This window comes from Gobius niger, assembly GCF_951799975.1.
Source record: "Gobius niger genome assembly, chromosome: 11".
Taxonomy (NCBI): domain Eukaryota; kingdom Metazoa; phylum Chordata; class Actinopteri; order Gobiiformes; family Gobiidae; genus Gobius; species Gobius niger.
Genome location: NC_136862.1, coordinates 6,309,243 through 6,333,510, shown reverse-complemented (window position 1 = coordinate 6,333,510; position 24,268 = coordinate 6,309,243). Strand labels below are relative to the sequence as shown.

The 24,268-nt window shown below is 41.1% G+C and overlaps 1 protein-coding gene across 2 annotated transcripts in view; it reads right to left on the bottom strand.

Annotated features, from left to right (window-relative positions):
- Positions 1–20,906, bottom strand: part of robo4 (roundabout, axon guidance receptor, homolog 4) — a 33,938-nt gene extending 13,032 nt beyond the window's left edge. The window contains exons 1-10 of one of the 2 annotated variants that reach the window (XM_079565567.1): positions 20,299–20,906; positions 7,061–7,387; positions 4,779–4,936; positions 4,377–4,497; positions 4,168–4,306; positions 3,900–4,027; positions 3,578–3,708; positions 2,457–2,688; positions 1,884–2,005; positions 482–653 (exon numbers count right to left, since the gene is read on the bottom strand). In XM_079565567.1, coding sequence (XP_079421693.1) covers positions 482–653; positions 1,884–2,005; positions 2,457–2,688; positions 3,578–3,708; positions 3,900–4,027; positions 4,168–4,306; positions 4,377–4,497; positions 4,779–4,936; positions 7,061–7,387; positions 20,299–20,497 — 1,729 coding nt within the window. In that variant the 5' untranslated portion in view covers positions 20,498–20,906. Of the gene's footprint in view, positions 1–481; positions 654–1,883; positions 2,006–2,456; positions 2,689–3,577; positions 3,709–3,899; positions 4,028–4,167; positions 4,307–4,376; positions 4,498–4,778; positions 4,937–7,060; positions 7,388–11,489; positions 11,697–20,298 lie in introns of those variants that run through there. The other variant, XM_079565568.1, reaches the window with a different exon arrangement.
- Positions 20,907–24,268: the final 3,362 nt, after the last annotated feature.

Below are 24,268 nucleotides of genomic sequence, written 5' to 3'. Positions count from 1 at the left end.
ATTTTCTCCAAATATGCAAATCCACAGGGCCGTTGACAGACTTGGCCCGGGACAAGAATGTTTCACATCTCACATGTCGCCGTGTGCTTTGATTGACAGGCAGGAACTTAACTGCGATGCGGGGCCTTATAGGACAAGAAAAATATTAAAGAATTGTATAAATTAGGACCTTGAGTTTTGTAACGTCTGCATGAATATCTGCCTATACTTTGCCGCTGTAGTCTCCCAGAAAGATAAAAAACATATTTGGATTACAGCGTATTTTCAGTTGCCTTTTGTGCTACACGTGGATCCCAAACATGTCAATATGGGTGATTTAATGAGCGTGGGAAACAAGAAGGAGGGCCACAACACTCTGACATTAAAACTAAGATGTTAAAGGAGAGAATTTGCTAAAACCTCAGCATTGACCACCGCATGATGTTTTCACCCCCCGTGTCTCGCCTCAGTAGTTATTTTCACACGGCTGTACTGTGCTCACTTATGACAAATCCGTGGGGGTCGCTGAGTTTCCCGACTCCGGCTCCGTTCAGGGCGGCGACGCTGACCCAGTACTTCTGCCCCGCGGCGAGGCCTGGGATCTGCAGCTGGTGTCGCCCGCTGTCCACCGTCCAGTTCTGGAACTGCCGCTGCTGAGAGTCCACACACCAGACCTGAAGACGACAGAAACACTGATGCTGTTCACTGGATTCAAGATTCGGTTTCAGCCACAGAGGACGAAGCTTGAATTTAAACAATGGCCGAGGAACGCGCTTCTCTATGGTTCTCATGGCGGAGAGCTGGCATTGCTGTAGTACCACCCCCAAAAGACACTATGCAAACAGGATTCTAATGGGACTTCAGATCTCCCTAGAACGGCTTAAAGGAACAGGTCACCTTTTTTCCGTACTGAGATATGTTCTTATCTGAGCTTAGACGAGTTTATACGCACCTGTCTGGTCTTTGTGCGTGCACGTGGAAGGGTGTGATCGCTTCTAATTTCACCCATGCATGGAGCTTTAGGAATATACCGGGAGAGGCCAAATGCTAACAACATCTTTGTTTTTTGTGCATGACTGAGGGCACGCACGAAGACCAGACCGGTACACATCAACTCGTCTAAGCTCAGGTAAGAACATTGAATCCTGAAAAGACTCAGAGATAGAAAAGGCATGAAGAAAGTTTTATTAAACGAATGTGAATCATTATAGGAGCTCAGACCCTGGCGGAAGATTGATGTGACAACGCTGGTCAAATACAGATACCAACCCAAGAATTGTAGACTATATATAGACTATATATATGACATATATATTTTTCTTTCTTTTTTTCAATGAACTTTGTTGACTGATGTCTTTAATTTCCAATAAATTTGAATATAGTGCCAGTTTGAATCCAATTTAATGTTAAAGGGATGATACAGAGTTTAAAAATGTTTAAATTATGTATTTTCCTCTCCCTACATGTTCCAGCCATGTCCTAATGTGTAGAATGAGCCCAGACCTGTTCACCACAACTGCCTCTAAAATCCTGCACTGTCACTCAAAATGTTGGGGCTGAAGTGTCGTCATGCACGAGCTTAATATAGAAGGTGCAGTTACACGTATGACCTGAGGTGGCAGTAGTGAGAATAAAATGGCCAACTTGCATCTAGCCCCTTTAATTTAGCATAAACCCTGAATGTAGTTTAGTGAACCAAAAATATTAGCTTAAGTAAATTACATGGGAGCTGGATTATTATTTATCAGTTGAGTAAAAAAAAAAAAAAACTGTACAATTATATATTAGCTTTACCATTAATGATTTGCTACTATTAAGAATGTGTTTAGTTTAGTTCTGCCGGGTGTAAAAGTGACAAAATTACCCACTGCCATGTGTGTAAGTTGAATGCATAAAGCTCTGACCTGGTAGCCCTGTATGATGCCGTTGTGAGCGTCGTGCGGTGGAGGCTCCCAGCTCAGATCCACGGTGTTGTTCAGCTCGTGGTTCACAGTCAGAGACACGGCCAGAGGAGACGCACTGGGCACTGTCAGAGAAAACGTTACATATATTAGACATTATTGCGCCACTGAGGCTTCTTAAACTGCTTGTGTTTAATGTTATATAACTTAATATAATGTACATGTCAGGAAATCCCAGCAGGAACCAGTAGAGGGCGCAATGAAGCAATGAAATATTATTCTAAAACAAGCTAAAAGCCATGGCTGCTATCGTACTAATCTGACCACACAAATGTTATAATATGATATGTGCCCAGAGTTTCTTTTTACTATTCAACAAGTTTCTGCATCTTACTTCTACTTTTATTGTTTTAATGTAACGTGACTCGTACATAATAAGTAATATAAGTAAATATTTTGGCCAATCCTCACCCCTCGAGTATGTCTTAGATGAGGGAACGACATTACAATGACATTACATGATTAAAAGTCAACATTTTGCATAATAAATAAAAGACATTGATTTTTTCGCCTGACCTGCCTCTGGGACCCGGAGGTGCCGCGTGTTGCTCTCTCTGCCGTACAAGTCGCCGCCGTACGGTCGGACTTTGAACTCGTACTTGAAGCCCCGCTTTAAGGGGCCGATCTGCGCCTGGAAACCGGGCATCGGCACCTTTTTTGCTGCCCAGTCGGAGCTGGCGGGTAGGAGCGAGCGATAGAGGACCTCAAACCCATCCAGGTAATGAGGCTGCGCTGAGAAGGACTGCAGCTGGAGGAGGAAAGACAGATACTCAAATTAGGTGTTTTAATTCTTTTATTCATTCAAATTCAGAGCCTCGCCTGCCCACCTGCTGATGTCACGAGCATACTGTATTAAAGCAAATCATTTTACCCATTTAATAAAAACAAATACAGGCTTTTACTTCCCTACAGGAGTTTTAACTGTTAAAATGAGGACTAGGATCACGTCTAGCATGTTTGCTCATTGTTTTACGACTGTCTAGTTGCACTTGTGACATAGAAACCAACAACTTGGAATTTTCCTCAGTGTAACTAAGTATAAACCGTAAAGGCATCCAAAAGTACTTTTAAAACCCAAGGATAATGTAGGATCTGCAAGATTCCCACTAAACAAGTCATCATAAAATCTAAATAGTTATAAGTTAGGGCAACAGTGGCTCAGATGATTGGAAGGTTCACAGTTTAAATCCCAGCTCCTTCTGTTGTGTCTTTGGGCAAGACACTTCAACCACCTTGCCTTGTCTCCATGCTGTGTGTGAGAGTGAGTGGTTATAGTGTTCGATAGTGTTCGGTCAAAACCAGCTGCGTGTTGAGTAAAGCTGAATGGTGTTGCTGTGCATTCGCAACTATCGGGACATTTTCCAAGCAGCATTTCCCATTTAAAACTGATTAAAGTACCTTCGGATTAGGGTTAAGCCATGGAAAATAACGTAATACAAAGTTTGAACGCATTTAACTGCCATTTTCTACAAGAAACTAGCCCTGGACCTCTGCTGGACCTGTGGCTGTAATAGTAGCTTACCATCACGATTATGTTGTGAATAAATAATGACAAGTGTGTAGCACTTTGAGAAACTTGTCATCTCAGGCTCGTAGAGCACAATACAAGTGTAAGCCATTATTATTCTAGAACGTACCCTCCACTGCACCAGGGACTTGTTGGATCCAGCCGACAGAATGGACACATTTTCCAGAATGACCCTCAGAGCCGACAGCTCTTTATGGAAGTCTTTCTGTGTGGTGTTGGCCGCCTCCGGCACCAAATAACCTGAAGAACAAAAAGACAATGACTTCTGTCTAAATCCAGTAATGAGCAAAGTACAGATAAAACAGATTTGAAATATTTTGGTTGTTTAGCACAACTTACAGTACGTTAATAACATGCTATCAGTGCCTTATAGTGTTTGATTTAGCAAAACAAACCATAGCTGGTTATTTTGATCAGTTTCCGAGTGTTACCTTCCACAGTGAGCACAGCACTGGCTGTGACCACGCCCGCGTCATTGACCGCGGTGCAGGTGTAGCGCCCTGCGTCCTGCGCCGTCACGTAGTGGATCTGTAGAGTCTGATCCGGGTTTTCGAGGTACCTTTCAAACACAAAAACACATTTTAGTTAACGATGGAGTCAGTGGCAGTTATTGTGGCAAACAGAACTTTGCATGAGTCAGACTTTAAGATCATAAATAAGGAACAGAGGGGTATAAATACTGCTGTAGATTTCTAGTACCTTCCATTGGGCAGAGGGCCCTGCTCCCTGCTCCACATCAGCACAGGGGATGGGTCGCCTTTGGCCCGGCAGCTGAACTGGGCCGACTCTCCCATTTTCACCGACACGTTCTGAGGCTTCAGCAGCAGCACCGGTTTACCTACGGGACAGTCGTCAGCGAGTGCAGGAGACCAGAGGCTAAAGCTTGACCAAAACAACAGCAGACTCACCCAGCACCGTGAGGCGCGCCGCCCGCGACTCCCTCACCGCCACCGTGTTACTGGCCACACACACGTACGACCCGGAGTGGCTCTTATCGGCCGGAGAGATGATCAGCTTTCCACTCAGCTCCTGCAGAAAAACACAACCAATTCATAATCTGAGTATAGACTGATTAGGTCAGAAAGCTGAAATACTGGGGATAGATTAAAGCCAATACACGTTCAGTGGATTTGTTCTGATCATTTCAAAGCTCGAATCAGCTCCAGTACAAATGCGGTCCTGATTATAGCTCAGTTATTGTTTTTAGCCATTTGTAATTTACTTCACTCAACTCTGTGCCAGTCGAAGATGAACCAATGAATCCCCAACTTTTGCCACTATCTAAGTTTTGTAAGTTGCATGAGTCTCACAGTGTAGTGCCGGTCGGTCTTGTTGATCTGCAGCCCGTCCTTCTTCCAGTAGACATTGGGCTCCGGGTGTCCCACTGGGGGCTCACAGCTGATAATGGCCACCTCGCCCACTGCCACCACCACGTCACTGGGCTGCACACTGAACTCCTCCTGCAGAGCTGGAAACACCGGGACAGTACATGAGGTAAGAAACAAGATTTACTTAAATAGCGTGGGTTGATCACAGTATTTCTGAAAAGAAATCTGCAGATTCTTGCAGTTCATGTTTGTAAATGTGTCTAGAATCAGTATAGCCTTACGGCACTGGGATTTTCAAAAAGACCAAGGCAACTACAAATCAAAACGTAGATGTGTTTCTGTACGAGGAAGGGCTTTTGTCTCTCTCATTCCGGAAGCTTTACTTGACTTGCATGGGGTTAGGAAAAGTAAGTTAATTTCAGCCTGGATGTGAAAAAAAAAATACAACTACTATTATTCAACAATTTTGTAGTGGGAATGAGTCTTTGTCTCATTTTAGCCCTGTCCAGTCTGTTTTAAACAATCTACTTACTTTAACCTGTTTATAATAAACCAAGGAGCAAAATGTGTAATACCAATAGATGGATCATCTTGTTTTAGACTGTGGGGGGAAAGTAAATCCGACTATGGAAGGCCACATGAGTCCCATCGATTAATATTAGGATTATTACTAGGACTAAAAATTGTACATAAAATGACAGTGTTTCTAATCATTTTCTCATTTTGTGAAGCAGTTGTTGTGGTCACATCATCATGACAAGGAAGAAAATATACAGAAAGACGTTCATCATAGTAATACAGTACTTATACCCGTGAGCAAACAAGGTTTTACTGAATTGAATGGAATGTCTTTTTCTTCATTGATTCTGCACTTGCTTTCGCAAACGCTCATGAATTCTCGGCCTGTGTCCACAGCAGCTGTAGGTGTGTGAGCTCAGACAGAAGCAGCTGTCACCTCCCTCACTGTCTGGGCCCGAGAGGTCAACACTGGACATCTGCGGTCAATTAGTACGACAAAACAAACATCGCTCCGGTCTGTGTCAACTCACACACGGCCAGTGCCTCTCTCTCTAAGAACCATGCTGCTGTTGTTTACTCCACAGACCGGGATGATGAAAACAGCAGGAATGTTCCAAACATTCAGGTCGATAATATTTCAGAAGTCTGACAAATTGAAACGCTGAACCTTTCTGACTTTTTTACTGAAGTTAGAGCTACATGAAAACACATCAAGCATGTCTTCATTTATGTGTATTTATATAGTCCTGATCAAAAGTTTAAGATCACTTAAAAAATGGCAACAACAAAAAAATATAGCCTTTTTGCATGGTTGGATCTTAACAAGGTTTCAAATATACCAATATACCACAAGAAGGAATGGGACTGAGACAACAACAAAAAAAGAAAAAAGAAAGAAAAAAGGAGTATCGGTCAGCATTTCATTCAAAACAGTAAAACTTAAATAGGCTGTTTTTGTCACCTCCCTCACGGGCCCAGACAGTGAGGGAGGTGACAGCATTTAAAAGGCCAAATCTGAGCAAAAATGTGGATTCAGTGTTGCAGTTAGACGGTCATTTACAATTGCTTGGGCTATGGGGAAAAAAAGGCAAGTGAAAGACCCCATAAAATGTCACCAGCACCGAGCCGGAGGATCCGATTGGCTGTTCGTTAAGACACTGGACGATAACGGCCATCATTTGGGTCGAAGATCGTCCAGAGTCTTGACATGCGTCCCACCTCAGCAGCGATGGCAAGCTGCAAGAGGCCTGCTTGTTTGTTTGTTTGCTTTACTGTCCCTGTAGGGAAATTTGTCCTCTGCATTTAACCCATCCTTCGATGCCGCTGGGGCGTCCCGTAAGGAGCAGTGGTCGACGGCAGTGCCGCTCCCGGGGACCCGTCTCCATGATGTGGAGCCAGGCTGATGGTCAGAATCACCTGGCTGGAGGATTCACCTATTGCACATGTTTTTACTGGTAGGTGAAACCGGAGTACACGGAGGAAACCTACACAGGCACTGGTGGGAATCAAACCCGGGACCTTCTAACTGTGAAGCGGAGGCTCTAACCGCTGCGCTTTTTGCCTTTGCCATCAGGACGTCATGAGGGTGTGAATACCTGACAGAATATGACATTTTTCAACTGGTCTCAAACTTTCGATCAGGACTGTATCTATTCACCCCTGCTTTAAAAAACACCTTAACCCTGGTTTTCCTGAATAAATAAGTTCATAAGTTTATAAGTAAGTTCTCCCAGTCCCAAACTCACCTGCGATATAGAGTGACGCATTGCGGCTGGTGGCCTTCCCTAAGCCGTTAGTGGCCACACACGTATAAACCCCCTCGTGGGTCAGACCCTTCTTGCCCCCGGTCACACTCAGGAAGAAGATGCTGCCCTCCGATAAGACGATGGGCTGTAGATGACTGTCCCCCAGCTCCGCGTCCACGGGGAGGCCGTCGTGAAGCCACTGGATGGAAGGCTTGGGGTTTCCGTCCGCCCGGCAGGAGAGCGTGGCAGGGCTGCCCACTTTCACCACCACATCAGACGGGTGGTGCACGATGCGAGGAGGCGCTTCCTCCGCTCGCACCCGCAGGCCTGAAGGAGACACAGGGAGGATTGTGGGTAAGAACAAAGTGTAGGAACTGTTTTGAAATTCTGATGCAGTTCACACTTTTCAGACTATATTTTAATGAGTAATTCCTTTTCTGAACATGTTAAGTATTGGAGACAGAATATTTCCCATTTGCAGACGACATCACTACATTTGTTGGAATTTTCTAATTGCAAACTGATAGGAATTGATCTTGTGATTAATAGTCGAGCGGCTTTTCCCATAAGGATGTCTTTCTAATGTAAGGCAAAATCGTTAAAACTTCCGTGTTTCTCCTCTGTGTTCACGTTATGATGTATTTTCTTTTAGATGTTTTTTAATAACATAAAAAGTGAAAACTCATAGGAACAATATATTAATGGAAAACAACTTGGCAGAGGGAGACTGAAAGTGGTCATTTTATTTAATTTATTCATTTATTTCAATGGCAGATTAACTAATCATGTTCAGTTATGATGTACAGGAAGAACTCTGCGGAGTCTCTATCAGTGACGGGTAAAATTGACTGAAGGACAGCTTCATCCACAAGAAGCTGAACTCTCCACTTCCCTTCTTCTGCTATATATCCTATAAATCGTCTTCTCGCATCAATTCTTGCATTCATCTTTTAAATATAGCAGAACTGACAATAAATCTGACTGAATTGAATTGAAAGTTCAGAGATATTTCCATAACACTGACAGTCTTCTAGTGCGTAATGCAGATGGTCGGAGCCTTCCTCAGGTACCCAGTCATTTAAGGTGGAGTAAACCTTGGACAGTTGCCTGTTAATCACAGGGCAAACAACACTTAAGAGTGTTTTACTGTACGGGCCGTAAATATAGTAGCCAGCTAATGGCATAGTACGTGCACACCGACACCCGTTACAGCACGACATGAGAGACTTGGAGAAACAATTACTCCTTTCTGTAGACTGGTTCAAACAGGATTTTAAGCACAGTGTTTTACTGATTGGTGTAAAATAAAAGTTTAAAAAAGGTGGATGTTTCCGTACAGTGTGATCAAACATACCATTAATGTAAAGCAGAGACCAGTAGAGTTTTAGGGCTTAAAGTTCATGTTTATATTTTAGGGTATGTTTAAGACAAACACAGATGGACTTCCCAGTGTTATTAGAACTCCTGTATCTGCTTTTTATTTTTTTTACTCTACATACTTTAAATCATAGAAATAAAGAGAAGCGGTGTTCGATCCTAACGTATGCGGACAGTTAGCAAGTCGGCTAGTAAAGGATGCTTTCCAGAGTCCGTGAGCCTTCTCAAAATGTATTTTTCCTATAGCCGTTAGCATTAGCCATCAAACATCACAAATAATGAACGATCCCGATGAATTCAGCTGCTGTCAACCCATCGGCCACATTAAGGTGAGATCAAAGCCTCGCTAGAAATCATTAATGACTGTACAGACCTTTAGAGAGTTTACCTTAGATACAAATTAGTGTATAAAAGTGTCCTCTGAGCTAAATGCTAACTCACATTTAGTCAAGTTTCTGCTTTTTGTGGTTTCGAATACATCCAATGGTCACTGAACACCCTCTTCTAAGATGCTAATGACGGAGAAATCACATAAATATGCCTTTCCATAATTTAGTATCGCGCCTGGCTTCCCTATTCATTTGTATGGGATCAATATAAAGTGGGTCCGGGATTCGACAGCTAACAAATTGTGTGCATTTGTAGGAACAGGCTCAGATAGCTAAAGGCATTTCTGTAATTTTCTTTCAATTGGCACATTGGCACTGAGCTAATCAAAAGATGGCTGCCGTATTGCCATGGCAACTCTTGCTATTTCATAGAGTTTTATTATCATACAGAGGCACCGGTTGAAAAGTGAGTCAATGCTGAGGACTAATTTCCCTTATAACAGTGACAAAACAGTGACGCTTTTAGCTACATTTGGGTGAATTAAAATATTGTAATCACCTACTTTTGGACAATGCTGTTTCAATTGTTTATTTTATTAACCTACAGACTGGCACAACGCCCCGAACTGAGCACCATCAACAAACACTTGAGCCGTTCTCGCACCAAACAATGTCTATTTGCGGTCAGCGGCGGCGGAATGCCATTGTTTGTACTTCCCGAGGGCTTGGATGACCAACCTCAAGGAAACCAGGGAGTCAGATGGGCTTCCTGACCGGAGGGGAAACCTGAAGCTCTCATGGACCACGAACCCGGCAAAAAGGGGGACGCAACATCCGGCGGCACACAATGGACGACACTTCAGGGGCATTCACCCGGGAACATTTAGATCAAGGACATGTTTACAGAAACTATTTATCTTGAAGAAACTGCATGGTAACCTCAACATGTCCAATGTTCGGTTTTCTTAACCTCCTACCCCATGACTTAACTGAGCGCATTTTCTCCAGTTCGTCCTTATCCAGATTCAAAAGCTTCTCAACTGCAGAGTGTAATTTGTAATGCCTCATTTGAAAGCTGAGGCCAACAAAACTGATTGTAACTTTTTTGTCGCATTTTTGTCATGGTTTCTTCTAGGGCTGAAAGATAGATCGTTATCGTATTGATATCGAGATATGAACGTTCAAAACATTAAAATCGAAAAAAGCAAGAAACTATAAAGGCTTTCATCAATAAGGCAAGGCAACTTTTTTATGCCGTGCATTTCGTACACAAGGCAACTCAATACCCCTTAAATAATTAAAACTCTCTTTATTACTATGTCTTTATTTTTCTGAAAAATGCCTGGTTTTCACCTAACCCATTGTTATCGTATCGATATCGAGATATCTGGCATGAATATCTAGATATGAAATTTGGTCCATGTCGTTCAGCCCTAGTTTCTTCTCTTAATATGTCGCTTTATTGACATGTTTTTGTTGTTGTTTTTACGTCTTTTGTTCATTTTTTTTGTTGCTCTTTTGTCAGATTTTTTCGCTCATTTTGTGGCTTTTTTTTTTTGCTTTGTCGTCACTTTTTTGTTGTTTTTCTCATGTTTTTCTCATGTTTTTCTCACTTTTTTAATTTTCTTATTGTTGCTTTTCTGGCATGTTTTAGCTTTGGGTAATGAAAACTGGAGAAATTGTGCTTGGTTTTAATGTAGTTCTGTTTTTTAAAGCCTTATTTTCACAAAATTTGATAAAAAACTATTCACTAACAAATGACATTTTACTTTTAATGGAACATACTGTGTCTAAATGATAGTAGGCCTGTCCCTGTCAAAGTCTGAGGTTCGATATATTGAGCCTGGAAAATACTGAGATAAACGATATGATTGAAGATTCCACAGAAACCAACTCATTAAACCTTTGTTAATCTTAAACATCCCACAATAAACATGAAATACAATGGAGCACAAGTTATATTGGGTGAAAAATAAAGAATCATTTAGATAGCGGACCCAAAATTGCATTGTTTATCTGGCAATTATCGAACGAAAAGTCATGACAGTCCTACTAGATGGTTCAGTAAATGTCACAACAATCTTCTTACAATATTGAAGATATTTGACAAATATCACTTTACGGAGACACCTTTTCTCTTTTTATTACTGTTTAAAGAACCACTCAAGCCGTAACAACATGCAGCAAACACATTTGACAGTAACATATCCTCTCTGCAAAGCCAATTCAACAACAGACCAAATGTTAAAAGGGTAAAGTAAAGCAGTAGTTGTCCTTAACCCCAGACTGACCATATGTTTTGTCTCCTTTGGGCAGGGGCTTTCAACAAAAGGGCTGAACTCCTTGAGAACTCCATTCATTCACTACAGCAGGAAATACCTACGTTACAGCAAACAATAGCCTTTTTAATCACATTGTCAATCTGGCTTTTCACATGTAAAATCAATTGAAAGGCACAGCCACAGCCACTATTGAGTTTAAATGGAAATGTTTACACTATTTATAGGATTAGATGAAGTCTCCAGGCAATACTGGCCAATTATATGAACGTCTATTTGTTACCAGCCTATTAAACTACTGTCACGAAGTCACTTTAACTGGAAATTATTACATCCCTGTAACGTCTACTGATGTGTAATGATTCTCGAGCCATTAATTAAGTATTTCCTTACTTAACATTTTTATTCGAAGCTAAATGAATACTTATTATGACACGTACTTACCCATAAGAAGTCCGCACGCCAATAACAGCAAACCCATCATAATTTACGTAGTGCAACTGTCATTTACGTACTTTAACAGCCAGAAAAATACAAAATAATCTCGAGTTAGAGCGAAAATCCGATGTCCACGACTCTAAAAACTTTGTCTCTAGCCATCTAGATGATGAAAATAGTAATTATTTAAGCCAAAAGGAACTAAAACAGACTCCTCCGGCAGCGAAGTCTAACTGAAACATGTTCATACTGCCCCGCGAGCGCACAAGTGGAGCAGCGACGACCAACTTCCGGTCACGGGGCGCTTCAAAATAAAAGCTCAAAGGGCAAATCTGCGTTTCTGCTGCATTTAGAAATGTTTACTCTATTACTAAGTGTACAGGACGTATTGTTGTCGGGTTTTAATGTATTATTTGGTAAATGAAAAGTCAAAATTTCGTTTTGAAAATGTATTTTATATTTTAGTTCGAAGAGCGAATGAGCGCTTCCGGTGTGTTTGACTAATAATATCACAAATTTGACTGGCTCTCTGGGCCATGTTAAAGCAGTACTAAGTAACTTATTTACCTTAATAAATCCTTTCCGTAGTCCCTGTGGGGGTAATACAAGTGTTTATGGGATGATTGGAGGGTCTTTCATCTCCCCCTGGTGTCTCTGGCCAGAAAACCATGTTTGCAACTTGACTGCCCCCGGTGCGGAGAAAGCAATACACACTAATGTAATCACGAAGAAGAAGCTAACATGCTAACGGGCAAAGCTAACTGCGGGCTAACGTCACTTTAAACAGTATTTACAGCCAAGTTTGAGTGAAAAAAAATATTTCTATTATATAAATGGATGTACAGTATCCCTCTCTCCCTTTCGCCTTTCCTGTCAGCGTAGTATTTACTCTCCAAGACAATTAATAAATTAAAAAATCGTAACTTGCTACGACACCTGCAGTTGCGCTTATGGCCTCTAGGGGGAAGAGTTACTTAGTACTGCTTTAATTACCAAATGCAAAGTATGTAATTGCTAATCAAGTAGCAGCGATTAACTTCTTTCAAAAGTCTTTTATTAAACTACAAATTTGGGCAAGGCACGTTTATTTGTAAAGCACAATTCATACACAGGACAATTCAAACGTGCTTCACTGTTACATAAAATGACCAGGCAGATAAAATCATAAAACATCAATATAATCATTAATTAATTATTAAAAGAGTGCAGATAGAATATTGTCATGCACAGCAAACTGTTTTCAGCAAGGATTTGAGATGAGGCTGTCTTACATCCTCATTAAGTCTTTTCCAGATTTTAGCTGCGTAAAACTGAAACACAGCTGGACTAATGTGGCTCTAGTCAGGACGGGAACCAGAAAATACGACTACTGAATATTTATTTGTTTGCTGCAAGCACATTCTACCTCCTCTAGGAAGCTGCGTTTAACTAATATTTGTCCCTGAGGTATAGGCTAGTTGTGCTCGGACGTCTGTTTGTCCAAGGTCTGAACCTAGACTCCGATATTTAAGTTTAAATGAACACCTTTCTGACTTGGAATTACTTGGGACTCAGATTGGATCTCTCATACCCAAGTATAGACGTCATGGAAACTTCATGGTGGAGACACAGTGGCGTGCACAGACATTTTGAGGGGCAGGTGCTCAACTAAGACAAAAGGGCACAACCCCCCTCCAACAAAAAAGTGATTTTTCTGTAATTAATGACACTAACAGTCCATTGATTAACACAGCAACATAAAGTGTCCAATTATGGGGACCTAATAATAAACTACATAGACTTTAGAGGACGATGTAGGACTATCACAAGGCTCTGCACTTAAGTCTAGCACAAATACAAATAAATGATGCAAAGGTAATGAAGCCTACACTTAAAACATCTGGTTTGTCAATATCATGACATGGATATTTTGGTCAATGTCAAAAATATATAATATAAAATATAACATCAATCCTGGGCTGTTCATGTTCCTGCGCTCCTCCCACAGAGGCACAGTGTCCAGATTAGAACCCAGGCACCTCCTCACCCCTCTCTCTCCTCCTCTCCCTTCAGTCTGCCTAGCTCAGCTCACACTGCCCTGGCCCTGACTTAGTCTGAATAATACAGTTCATTTTCAGCGGCTCGAGAGGCAGAGGAGGAATGAAGCGCGATTTGATGTTGCTGAACATTAAAACTGTATTTTCACCACATGTTGGCTCAGTAGGGCAACTATCTAAGAACAATAAAAGACAAAATAATACTTAATATTGGGGAGAGAAAAAAACAGGTCTTGAGAAAGGCACTTACACGTCCCTGTGGAGGCATTGTCAGGGTGAATAAAATACCTTCATCTATATTCAGTCCATATTACCACAATCACACCTTCAATCATTTGTAGTTGTTCCTCTGTCAGTAAACATTCCAAATTGTCAAATGTATCACAGTCACAGGTCCCTGATAGATGTTCAATGACCACATGCAACACACAATGGCTATAATGAAACTCGACCAGCCACAATAAGCAAAACCGTAAACACCCATAGAGCCACTGAATCAAGCGTGACGGCTCTGACTGCCATAGGATAGAGTCTCTCCATGAAGCAGGAAGTTAAGAGTTTCCCATATTCTATAAACAATGGGAGGAAATTATGTCGCCGACCGCGCACCGCAATTAGTAAAACAGCTGGACTCCTCGTCTAAAAGTTGAGACTTTCACCATCAGCAGCAATAAGAGACTCATAAAAACCACAGACCGTTGAAAGATGGCTGCCGCTGAGTGGGGTTCAGGAAGTACATTTATACATATTCAGCTTTATTAATGCTTTCTTGCTCGTGTGTAGATGCTGTGCCTTTTTGTATCAGGAGTATAGAACGTATTTTTTTAGATATGAGTGTAGTTTCTGACAGCTACATAACAAAATTCAATGACATTTATTTTGTTTAGTGTCATTTCTATCACTCGTAAAGCACATGCAAAGAATCGAAATTATTCTCCAACCCAAAGACAACAGAGTGATATCAAACATATGCACAATAGGGGGCAGTAGAGCGAGAGGCGAGTTTTGCCTCTTGATAGCTTGGTGGATGAAGCTGTCCTTCAGTCAGTTGGACCTGTCACTGATTGAGACTCCGCAGGCAGGACGGGAGAGGCTGTATCTCCCTTTGAGAGAACCCCATAAACTATGCGGCAGGAGAACCGGCCAAATGGGCCCTGTCCAGATCGTTGTTGAGCTTTATTTTCAAACAATCAATGTATCTTGTAGAAGAGTACATTTCTTTTGCCACTGGTAAATCTACTTTGTGAACATAGACTTCATGAAAGATAAACAGACCACGTGCGCTGTTGTGTGCAAATATAGCACATTTTTACCATTGCAAATGCTGACGTTTGATTCGAATTAACCCGTTGTACTGCTGGTTCACTTCTCAACACTGTCTCTGCCTGAGCTCCGTCTGAATTGCGCATCTGATTAACTCAACAAAAATCTCAAAACATGTTTTTGTGGAAGCTCAGATACTTAAACTCAACTGTCTCCGACTTTCATGGTTTGAAAACAGGATAATTCAGGTAGTGCACCTTTAAAAACTGGCCTGGTCGTGTTATCTCCTCCATTCTCTGTTTTCTGTCAATCCACTTATAGCAGATTTACATCCGCATCGCTTTTCATCACGCTCTTTGTTAAAAAAATTACTTTTGCTAACTGCTCTCACTGAAAAAAATAATCTAGAAATAAGCAAATTTGCCCATAATTTGGCTAACTATAGTTTCAAGAAATGTACTGTAGGTCCGGTAACCAAGCAGATCACTCCGCAGCTGATGCTGCTCAAATAAGTTCTTTTAAATGGTTATGTTAAAAAAATTATTCAGTCAACACAGACATTTATATCGGTAGTTTGGTGTTATAAGTGATTTGCCTCAGGTGCACTGTGCTTGGGTCAGACTGTTTTTAATGCAGGCTACTAGTTACCATAGACATGCACTAGCCTAGCACTAGCCTAGCGCCACTCATCAAATATAAGGACTGCATGAATTTAAAAAATAACTATGGATAACTAGGAAATGAGGCCCTATGTCAAAAACCCTGAAACATCCCTTTAACATAGAGACTGCAGTTACACATAAGACCTGAGGTGGCAGTAGCGAGTAAAAAAAATGACAAGACATTCCCAAAACAAGACAGCTTAGTTTTGGGAGAGAGAGAAACCCCAGAATGATCAAGCAATGGTGAAATGGATATAATTAAAAAGAGGTCTAACTTTCTGAACCCACTGTCTGTTTCTGACTGTGCACTGCAATAGCAAACCAGCTGGACTCCTTGTCTAGTAGTTCAGACTTTCACCATCAATAATAAGAGACTCAATCATCCCAAAAACCTGCTGAAAGATGGCCGGCCGCTGAGTTATGTAGCCTTCAGAGCAAAGCCAGGGCGACCCACGACTAAGTGAACTAGCGCGAGTTCATTCCCTCCAATGGCGCACATAAATAAAGCATTGTTTATTGAACTGAGGCTTTGTGAGTCCCCCAAAGGCCCGGGGCTAAGTGATGGATGTTTTTATTGATCCAACAACCCGGTCTTGATGGCCCCAGCATCGGGCGGCTTTCAGCCCACGACAAAGGCTTTAGAAAGGATGAGGGATGAGACAGGCCAAAACACAAGCCCTGGGAATGGCGCTGAGGCGAGCGGAGACCGGGCGAAGGGAACCTCTTTCAGGACGCTAAGACTGAAAGGTCAGGGGAAGTGTCGCGAACGGGCAGAGGAGGCGGAATGGACCGGGCGGGAGAGAAAGAACGTGTCAGCTCCGGTGAGGAATGTGATAAAAAGTGACTGGAGAGTAAATTCGGCCGCGTTCAGGGGGAAAAAGGGACGTCGACAATCAGCGTCAACATGAATGGGCGTTTGAAGACTTTGAAGAGAAATGGCCGACTGCTCCATATTCCTGTCGCGTCCGTGTTTTCCTTGGAATATTTACTCGAGAAGTAGCAATAATGAATTAGCAATTAGGCCAATGTGATTTGCATTAGCTATTTTTCACACTACCATTATCTTTCTTTAATCTCTTCACTAGGGCCCGACCGATATGGATTTTCGGGTTCCGATACCGATATGAAGGGGGTTGGTGTGGTCGATAGTCGATATGAAGGCCGATATTTTAAGTTTTATGTTAAGCATTTATTATTATAGAAAGGTTTCTATCATAGAAATACACATAGAAATACAGGTCGACCGATGTGGGGATTACAGGTGGAAAAAGTGCAATATCTGGTGCAGCCATGTTTTTAATGTAACTGCACACTCTCCTTTCAATAAACTAAACTAAACTAAATGATTATGGGGTATTTTGATTGGCCGATGCCGGTTTGCACCACTGAAATGTTTGGCCAAATTTTAGAACTAACTATAATCCTGTACATGAAGCTTCTAAATGTGTCAGTGTTGAACTGTGACAACAGGGGGCGCTGAATATTCATGTTTAGTAGTTACTTCAGAGGGAGCTTGTTTGAAAGACAAAAATCAGTAGATTCCAAAACAAAAAACAGTAAGTCTCTATCTCTTATCTTCTTAAATTAAAATATGTAAAATAGGAGGCCTAGGAAGTTGTGGGAGGGCTCATTTTAAAGTTCGTTCGGGTGGGGAAGTCTCTATCACTTTCGGTCCTGATATTGAAAATATCCCAATATCCGATATATCGGTCGGGCCCTACTCTTCACCCCCACCTGAACTGAGCACATTTTCTCCATTTTGGCTTTACCCAAATCTAAAAGCTTCTTGAAAAAACTAGCGACAAAAGAGCAACAAAAATGTGACGAAAACACAACAAAAAAGCAACGTAAGAATAACAGTAAAGTGACAAAAAGTGATGAAAAAAAGAGAAAAGTGGCAACATAGTGACAGTAAAAAACAAAGAAAAGAATTGAATGACAAATAAAATACTATACCAATATTGAGTTTCCAAAAGTTACAGGATCCATTTACTGTGAAAAGCAGTGGATGACGTCATGACGAGGTTAGTAGAGCAGCCAAAATATTTACTCAAGTACAAGTAAAAAAGTACTTGGAGAAAATGTTGGAGTAACTGTTTGAGCGGAAAAAGTCTGATTTATTTTCAATGACGTCATAAATTGTGTGAAACAAAACAAAATCCTGAGGAAATTACAAGAAGATGGCATGAAAATACAGATAAACAAAACATCCATGAACTACATCCATTCAGTATTTTTACTAAAATAAAAGTACAGATACTGCATTATACTTTTGCTCAATGAGAAGCAAAAAGTAGAATCTAAAACTACTCTAAAAAGTACAATTTCTTCAAAAAAGTTACTCAAGTCCATGTACTTGAGTCAATGTAACTGAGAACAGAAATCATGACAAAAATGTATCATGTTATTTCTATGGCTACATGGATAAAAATAAAAAAGCAGAACAATTCTGAATATCCAAACATCAGATAATGTGGAAATTCTGAAACACAATCCATAGAATCTTGTCATTTGTCACTTCGTTTTACTCTCAGTGGGAAGAATCTGCACTTAGAACATTCAAAATCATCACTACATAAGAAGTAAACTAGCTTGTAAAAACTTGTCTTAGAAGCACAATTTAGTTAAAAGTTTCTCAAGTACACTTAAAAAAAAGTGAAGTCTGAGATAGTTTTTTCGAAAGGTTAAAGATAATTGAAATGTCCTGAATTCAACAAGTTGGGTAACAAAACCTCCTTAAGTCAGTGCTTTTTGTCAAGAGGACGTAAAACGAGCATTATTTCATGAGTAAAAGAGTCAATGTGCAATATCCAACTTCAAAACAACATACTATAGATTATTAGTTAAATAAATTACTACAAGATCACAGAAAATACATACAAACCACCATTCATATTAATAACCAACGTCTCTTTTTTTTTTTTTTTATTCAGGTTAAGATTTTCGTTAGTTTTTCTCTTCTTCTACAAACTTCAACCAGGAAACAAAGAAATGGCCTAATCTACACAATAAACTGTTTTAGTAGTAGACACAAATGTACAGGCTTCAATGTCTATGAGTTGTTGTTGTTTTCAGATTCCTGGCCTGATTCATAAAGCTTTGACACCAAAAACAAAACAAAAACAAGGCTTTCTTTTCTATAGAAACTAGTTTATTCAAAGACACGATCCAAATCATCATTGGATCTGACTTTTTAAACCAAAAGGCATCATTTTAAATCTTCTATCCATTATTCACATTTTGTCTCTACAAATGTAAAAAACATATAACACAGAAAAATCAGTTTTAATTGTTAAAAAAAATAGTTTTAAATGCAATAAACCTTTTAAGTTGTGTGTACTTGAAGGCTTTAGTTGAATTAACTTGAAATGTAAATGATAAGGAGCATAAATCTTTTGAGGGAATTATACTTAAAAATGCACAGCTTATTTAGTCAAAGTAAAATTTGTTTGTACTCAAAAAACATAATGTAATCAGTTTCATCAATTTGTATGAGTAGTGTTAATTTGTCCTTGTTTACAGTGAACTTAAAGGAGCTATACCTGATTGTACAAAGAAACAGGGTCACTCAAATCTCAAATTGCTATTTTCTGGTCCAAACTCATCTCAAACTTTCCTAATGCATTTACAACATCAACATTCGTCACAGGAACTGAGTTTAAACCAGGTTTCACAACTTTCAGGAGGAAAACTCACTTCACTGTAAAAAATGCCTACTAGCCTGACATTTCATGACTGTTTAAAAGGCTTTAAAACCAGTGTTTTTGGATAAATGTCTGCTTTTACCAAATACTAAAGGAATAGACAAATTTTATTCCAATACAGAAAATAGCTCCTTTAAGTCAAAGTAAGATTTGTTTGTAAAATATCTATGTAATTAGTTTCATCAATGTGTATGAGTAGTGCTAACTTGTCCTTGTTTACAGTTAACTTAAAGGAGCTATACCTGATTGTATAAAGAAACAGGGTCACTCAAATCTCAAATAGCTATTTTCTGGTCCAAACTCATCTCAAACTTTCCTAATGCATTTACAACATCAAAATTCATCACAGGGACTGAGTTTAAACCAGGTTTCACAACTTTCAGAAGGAAAACTCACTTCACTGTAAAAAAAAAAAATGCCTACTAGCCCGACATTGACTGCCCGACTGTTTAAAAGGCTTTAAAACCAGTGTTTTTTGGATAAATGTCTGCTTCTACCATATACTAAAGGAATAGACACATTTTATTCCAATACAGAAAATAGCTCCTTTAAGTCAAAGTAAGATTTGTTTGTAAAAAATGTATGTAATAAGTTTCATCAATTTGTATGAGTAGTGCTAACTTGTCCTTGTTTACAGTGAACTTAAAGGAGCTATACTTGATTGTATAAAGAAACAGGGTCACTCAAATCTCAAATAGCTATTTTCTGGTCCAAACTCATCTCAAACTTTCCTAATGCATTCACAACATCAAAATTCGTCACAGGAACTGAGTTTGAACCAGGTTTCACAACTTTCAGGAGGAAAACTGTCTCTTCACTGTAAAAAAAAAAAAAAGCCTACTAGCCTGACATTTTATGACTGTTTAAAAGGCTTTAAAACCAGTGTTTTTTGGATAAATGTCTACTTTCCCATATACTAAAGGAATAGACACATTTTATTCCAATACAGAAAATAGCTCCTTTAAGTCAAAGTAAGATTTGTTTGTAGAAAATGTATATAATTAGTTTCATCATTTTGTATGAGTAGTGCTAACTTGTCCTTGTTTACAGTGAAGTTAATGCATTGTTTTCTTCTTCTTTTCTTTTGCTTGTCCATCTGCAACAAGTGTCACTAGCTCTGACAGTCTGGCGGCTCGCTTTACAAACTCACCTTTTTTCCTGTGCACTTTGCTCCTGTGTCCCGGCGCCTTGTCTCCCGGACCGTGACCGACATGCTCCTTGACTCTGTTCTTCGCGGCGTGAATCTTGGCGCTCCAATCCAGGCCCGTCTCCCCGGCCGGACCCCTGCTCTGCACCGCCGCCCAGGTGCACAACCAGGAAACCCCGACCAGCCACTGTCGCATCCGCATCTTTCACTCCACAGCTTCCTGGAACGGTTAATCTTCAGCTTCAGCATCCATTCTTTCGTCTATGAAAAGTGCAAAAAAAAACAGCTCTAAAAACATTCCATCATGCTTGTGCTCTCTCCCCCTCTTCTCCCGCTCGCTAATTTGTATCCTACAAACGCGGCGCTCTGAATGATCCAAAAAAACAAGTTTGGGACGTCATGCTGCGCGGCTATAGTGAAGGGGAAGGGGGTCCGAGGGGCGCTGTCTTGTCCAACAACATCTGTGCCCATTCAGCCGCCATTGGTCGACGGGGGCCTTGGAAAACAGAGGAGGAGGGAGGTTTGGGAAGAGAAAAGGGGAGGTTTCTGGTGGAGGCCTGCTTCTTTCTCAAGTCGGATCACTTTCATTAATCACACGGCGGCGAGTCTGTGATGGAATCTGGATGAAAACAGTTTTTAGTTCAGTAGTCTGTCGAGGAGTAAGGGGTAAACAGTGACAATACAGACAGAAATCGGTAAAATGCAGAGAGTAGCAAAGAAAATCTCCATTGGAAAAGAAGTCGTTTGGCTTCTAGGGACTTTATGCATGAAAGCAGATACACTCACTTCTTTGTGTTGAATTGATTGTCAATGTCAGCTTTAAAGGATCTGTATCATGCTATTTTAGCCATCCCAAAGTAAACTATAGGCATTCATATGATATGTTGTGCCTCTACCACTATGGAGTACTCATTTTTGTGAGAAATGTATTTTCTGGAGGTATTTTGCAAACCCGAAAGACACAACGCTTCGATTGAGTTAATTCCGCCCCCTCTCTCCGAGCAAATCTGCCCATACATTATTGGCAATAAGATATCTAAATATCACAGCAATAAGTGAAGTTACTTCACGATGCAGTTATAAGGAGTTGACATCTGCAACACAGCTTCATACAGGGCTAACACACAAGCTAACACACACGCTAACACACACGCTAACACACACGCTAATGTTGCCCCCTCGAAATCACCAGGGAGAATCAGTTGGCTTTTCAAAGTTTATTTCGAGCTCAAATAGTACAGAAAAGAAAAGGGTAAACATAGGTCCCCTGTGAATAAAGAATACAATAGTTTAGCGTACTATGGATTAAGTTAAAATGGACAAACAGATAAAACGACACTTACACGTCCCAGATGTCACAAGGCTTAGGCCACGGCCCGACTACTGCGCCACAGCTTCTGCCCTGAGGCTGTGGGCCTAGCTCTTTTAAACTAGCGTAAACAGGTCACGTGATGGGCGTGCTTCCGGTTTCAATTAATAAAAGACAGTGTTTAATTTAGCAAAAAGATTAATAAATACTGTTATTTACAGTGAACCATTTACCAACAATAAGAAAGCGCTTAAATACTTTGTCGAAAATGGGCTGACAACACTAACACACAAGCTAACACGCGTTTTGATTGACTCACCGCTCTGTCCCGGCCGCTCCATCGGATGTTTACGTTATGGGACTCGCGTTGGTTATAAAAGTGAATCCATTTTGATTCTGGCGAAGGTTCACCAAACATCCATCATAGACAGTCACAGAAAAACACTATTTTGGCTGAATCCGGGACAGAAATTCCAACTTCTGGCGAGTGGCCTCTTCTTTAGGAAGGTTGAATAAAGTCTCTGTGACATTATCGTTAGGTAAGAAAAAAGAACAGGTGTGTCCAAAGTAGGTTAGAAAGAGCTCCTTCTTCACAGCTTTCAGTGCAAACATGACGTCTGTTCAGACGCTCAGGGGCTGTCTGCAGGGGCAGCTCTGACTTGGAAGTGCTTCGGGAACGGGATCGGTGCCTCCTTTTCTTTTTTACGCATTACACTACAGACGTCAGGCTGTTCCTGTTTGACATTATGACGTAAAAGTGTCACAAGTCAGCCGTTTTCCAGCAGAGGGCGGAGCAGCTGCTCAGAGAGTAGGATTCAGGAGGATTACTGAGAACTGCGTGAATGAAGCCAAAAACTACTCTGGGGGTGTTTTTGAGACAGAAATAGCAAAACAACATGGCTAAAAGCTCCAGAAAGTCGATTTTGCATGATATAGGACCTTTAATCTTCTTTCCGCTTCTGATTTCCTGCCTCGAAGTGATGTCACTGATGATGCAATCTGGAAAAGGGTCAGTGTAAGTTTATTCTGCGTTAGAAGCATTAAAAACATGGTAATTGTGCGTCAAAATGTCATTAAAAAGCTTTACATTTGACTTTCTGCTATCTGCAAAAAATCATCCATAGTTTTATCCAATATATCGTTGCAAATTCTTTGAAAAGAGTGAATTCATATAATCTTGGCTTGCTGGACTTTTATAGGAAGTGCTGAATTACACTAAACTTAATCTATAATTACACTGCTGTCTCCTTGCTATATTTGGGAGCAAAAACACATCCTATAAAAAGCGGATCCATGCTGAGAATTCATGCTGACTGTATTTCGCCTGAAGATTTTGAGCACAAAAACACGAAACTAACTAATTAACACTTTTTTTGTCACCCGATTGGAGCTCCGATGAAAAGATGTGATCATTTAATTGAGTCAAAAGATGATCCGCTTTCATCGTCGGAAGCTGTTATTGTGAGCGTGTCGATTAGTGACTCCGCTTTAATGATGAGTTCCCATGCACAGATGCAAATTATCCCAGAAGAAGAGGAGGCCTGATTCTTTTGACAGGCAACAGCTTTTTAAAACAACAAGAAAAGGAAACACAAAGCCGCCTTTCTCTCCCACTGTCTTCCTTTAATGTGACAACTCAACCCCCCCACCCCACCCTCACCACCCGCCTTCCCTCGGCCTCCCACCAGTCGAGCATCGCCGGGCAAATTTGTAGCTGCTTGTCCGCACAGTTTGAGCTCGCGGCTCGCCTTGGCTCGCTCGTCGTCGGGAAAAAGCAAAGCGGCAAGTCAACCCTGACCGAGCGTCCTCCCCGCGTCCATTTCAGGCGCCGTCGGGTTTTTCGTGGCTCGAGCCGACTCCCCCCGAGACTCGGCGGAGATTAGACCGACACAGTCCCGCGGCTGTAAACAAAAGTAATGGAGTTCAATGGACGGTCTTGTTGTGCGAAAGCATTTGTCAGACGCTGCGCCCGCGATTTGACTCGTTCTCAGAAGGCGACAGAGGGAGGGAGTTTGGATTGAAGCGCTCAGCGGCGTTTCCCTTTCGCGCACATCATAGTTCACGCGTTTATATGTAATTCAAGTGTGGTGCATTAGAGCCTTCTTCAGGGTTTGCAATCGATTTGTAGAGAGCGTGTCGGGCTTCTTGCTTGTACTGTCTCATGTTCTGTTTTGGTGGTATGTTTTTACCCCATTGGACTGTGAATTAGGGATGTTCCGATCTAATATTCAGTATCGGTATCGGTAGCTGAACCAGGCTTTTACCAGAGTATACGTTTGTTAAAGAGGGGGTATTATGCATTTTTCAATCCCATAGCACCAGTCTATATCACACTACAATGATGACAAAACCTTCTGTTGGTCTGTAAATGCAGTAAATTAGAATAACTGCCTTGTATAAAATTGCTCTCTCAAAATGGCTGTAGCGAATGTCTTGAAATAGGCCTCTGTCTCTTTAAGAACCTCTGACCCTTTCCGACACGCCCCCTCCACACGCTGTCTGTGGCATCAGTGGGGAGGGGGTTCTGCTGAGGAGCAGTGGTTGGTTACTGGGCTGGTGATGAAAGCTCGGAGGCGTCTCCGAGGTGGGGGCGTTCCTAGGAGGACTCAGGCAAACCTATCCCTAAAATGGCCGCCATCAGAGTTTTTACAGATTACTCAAGAA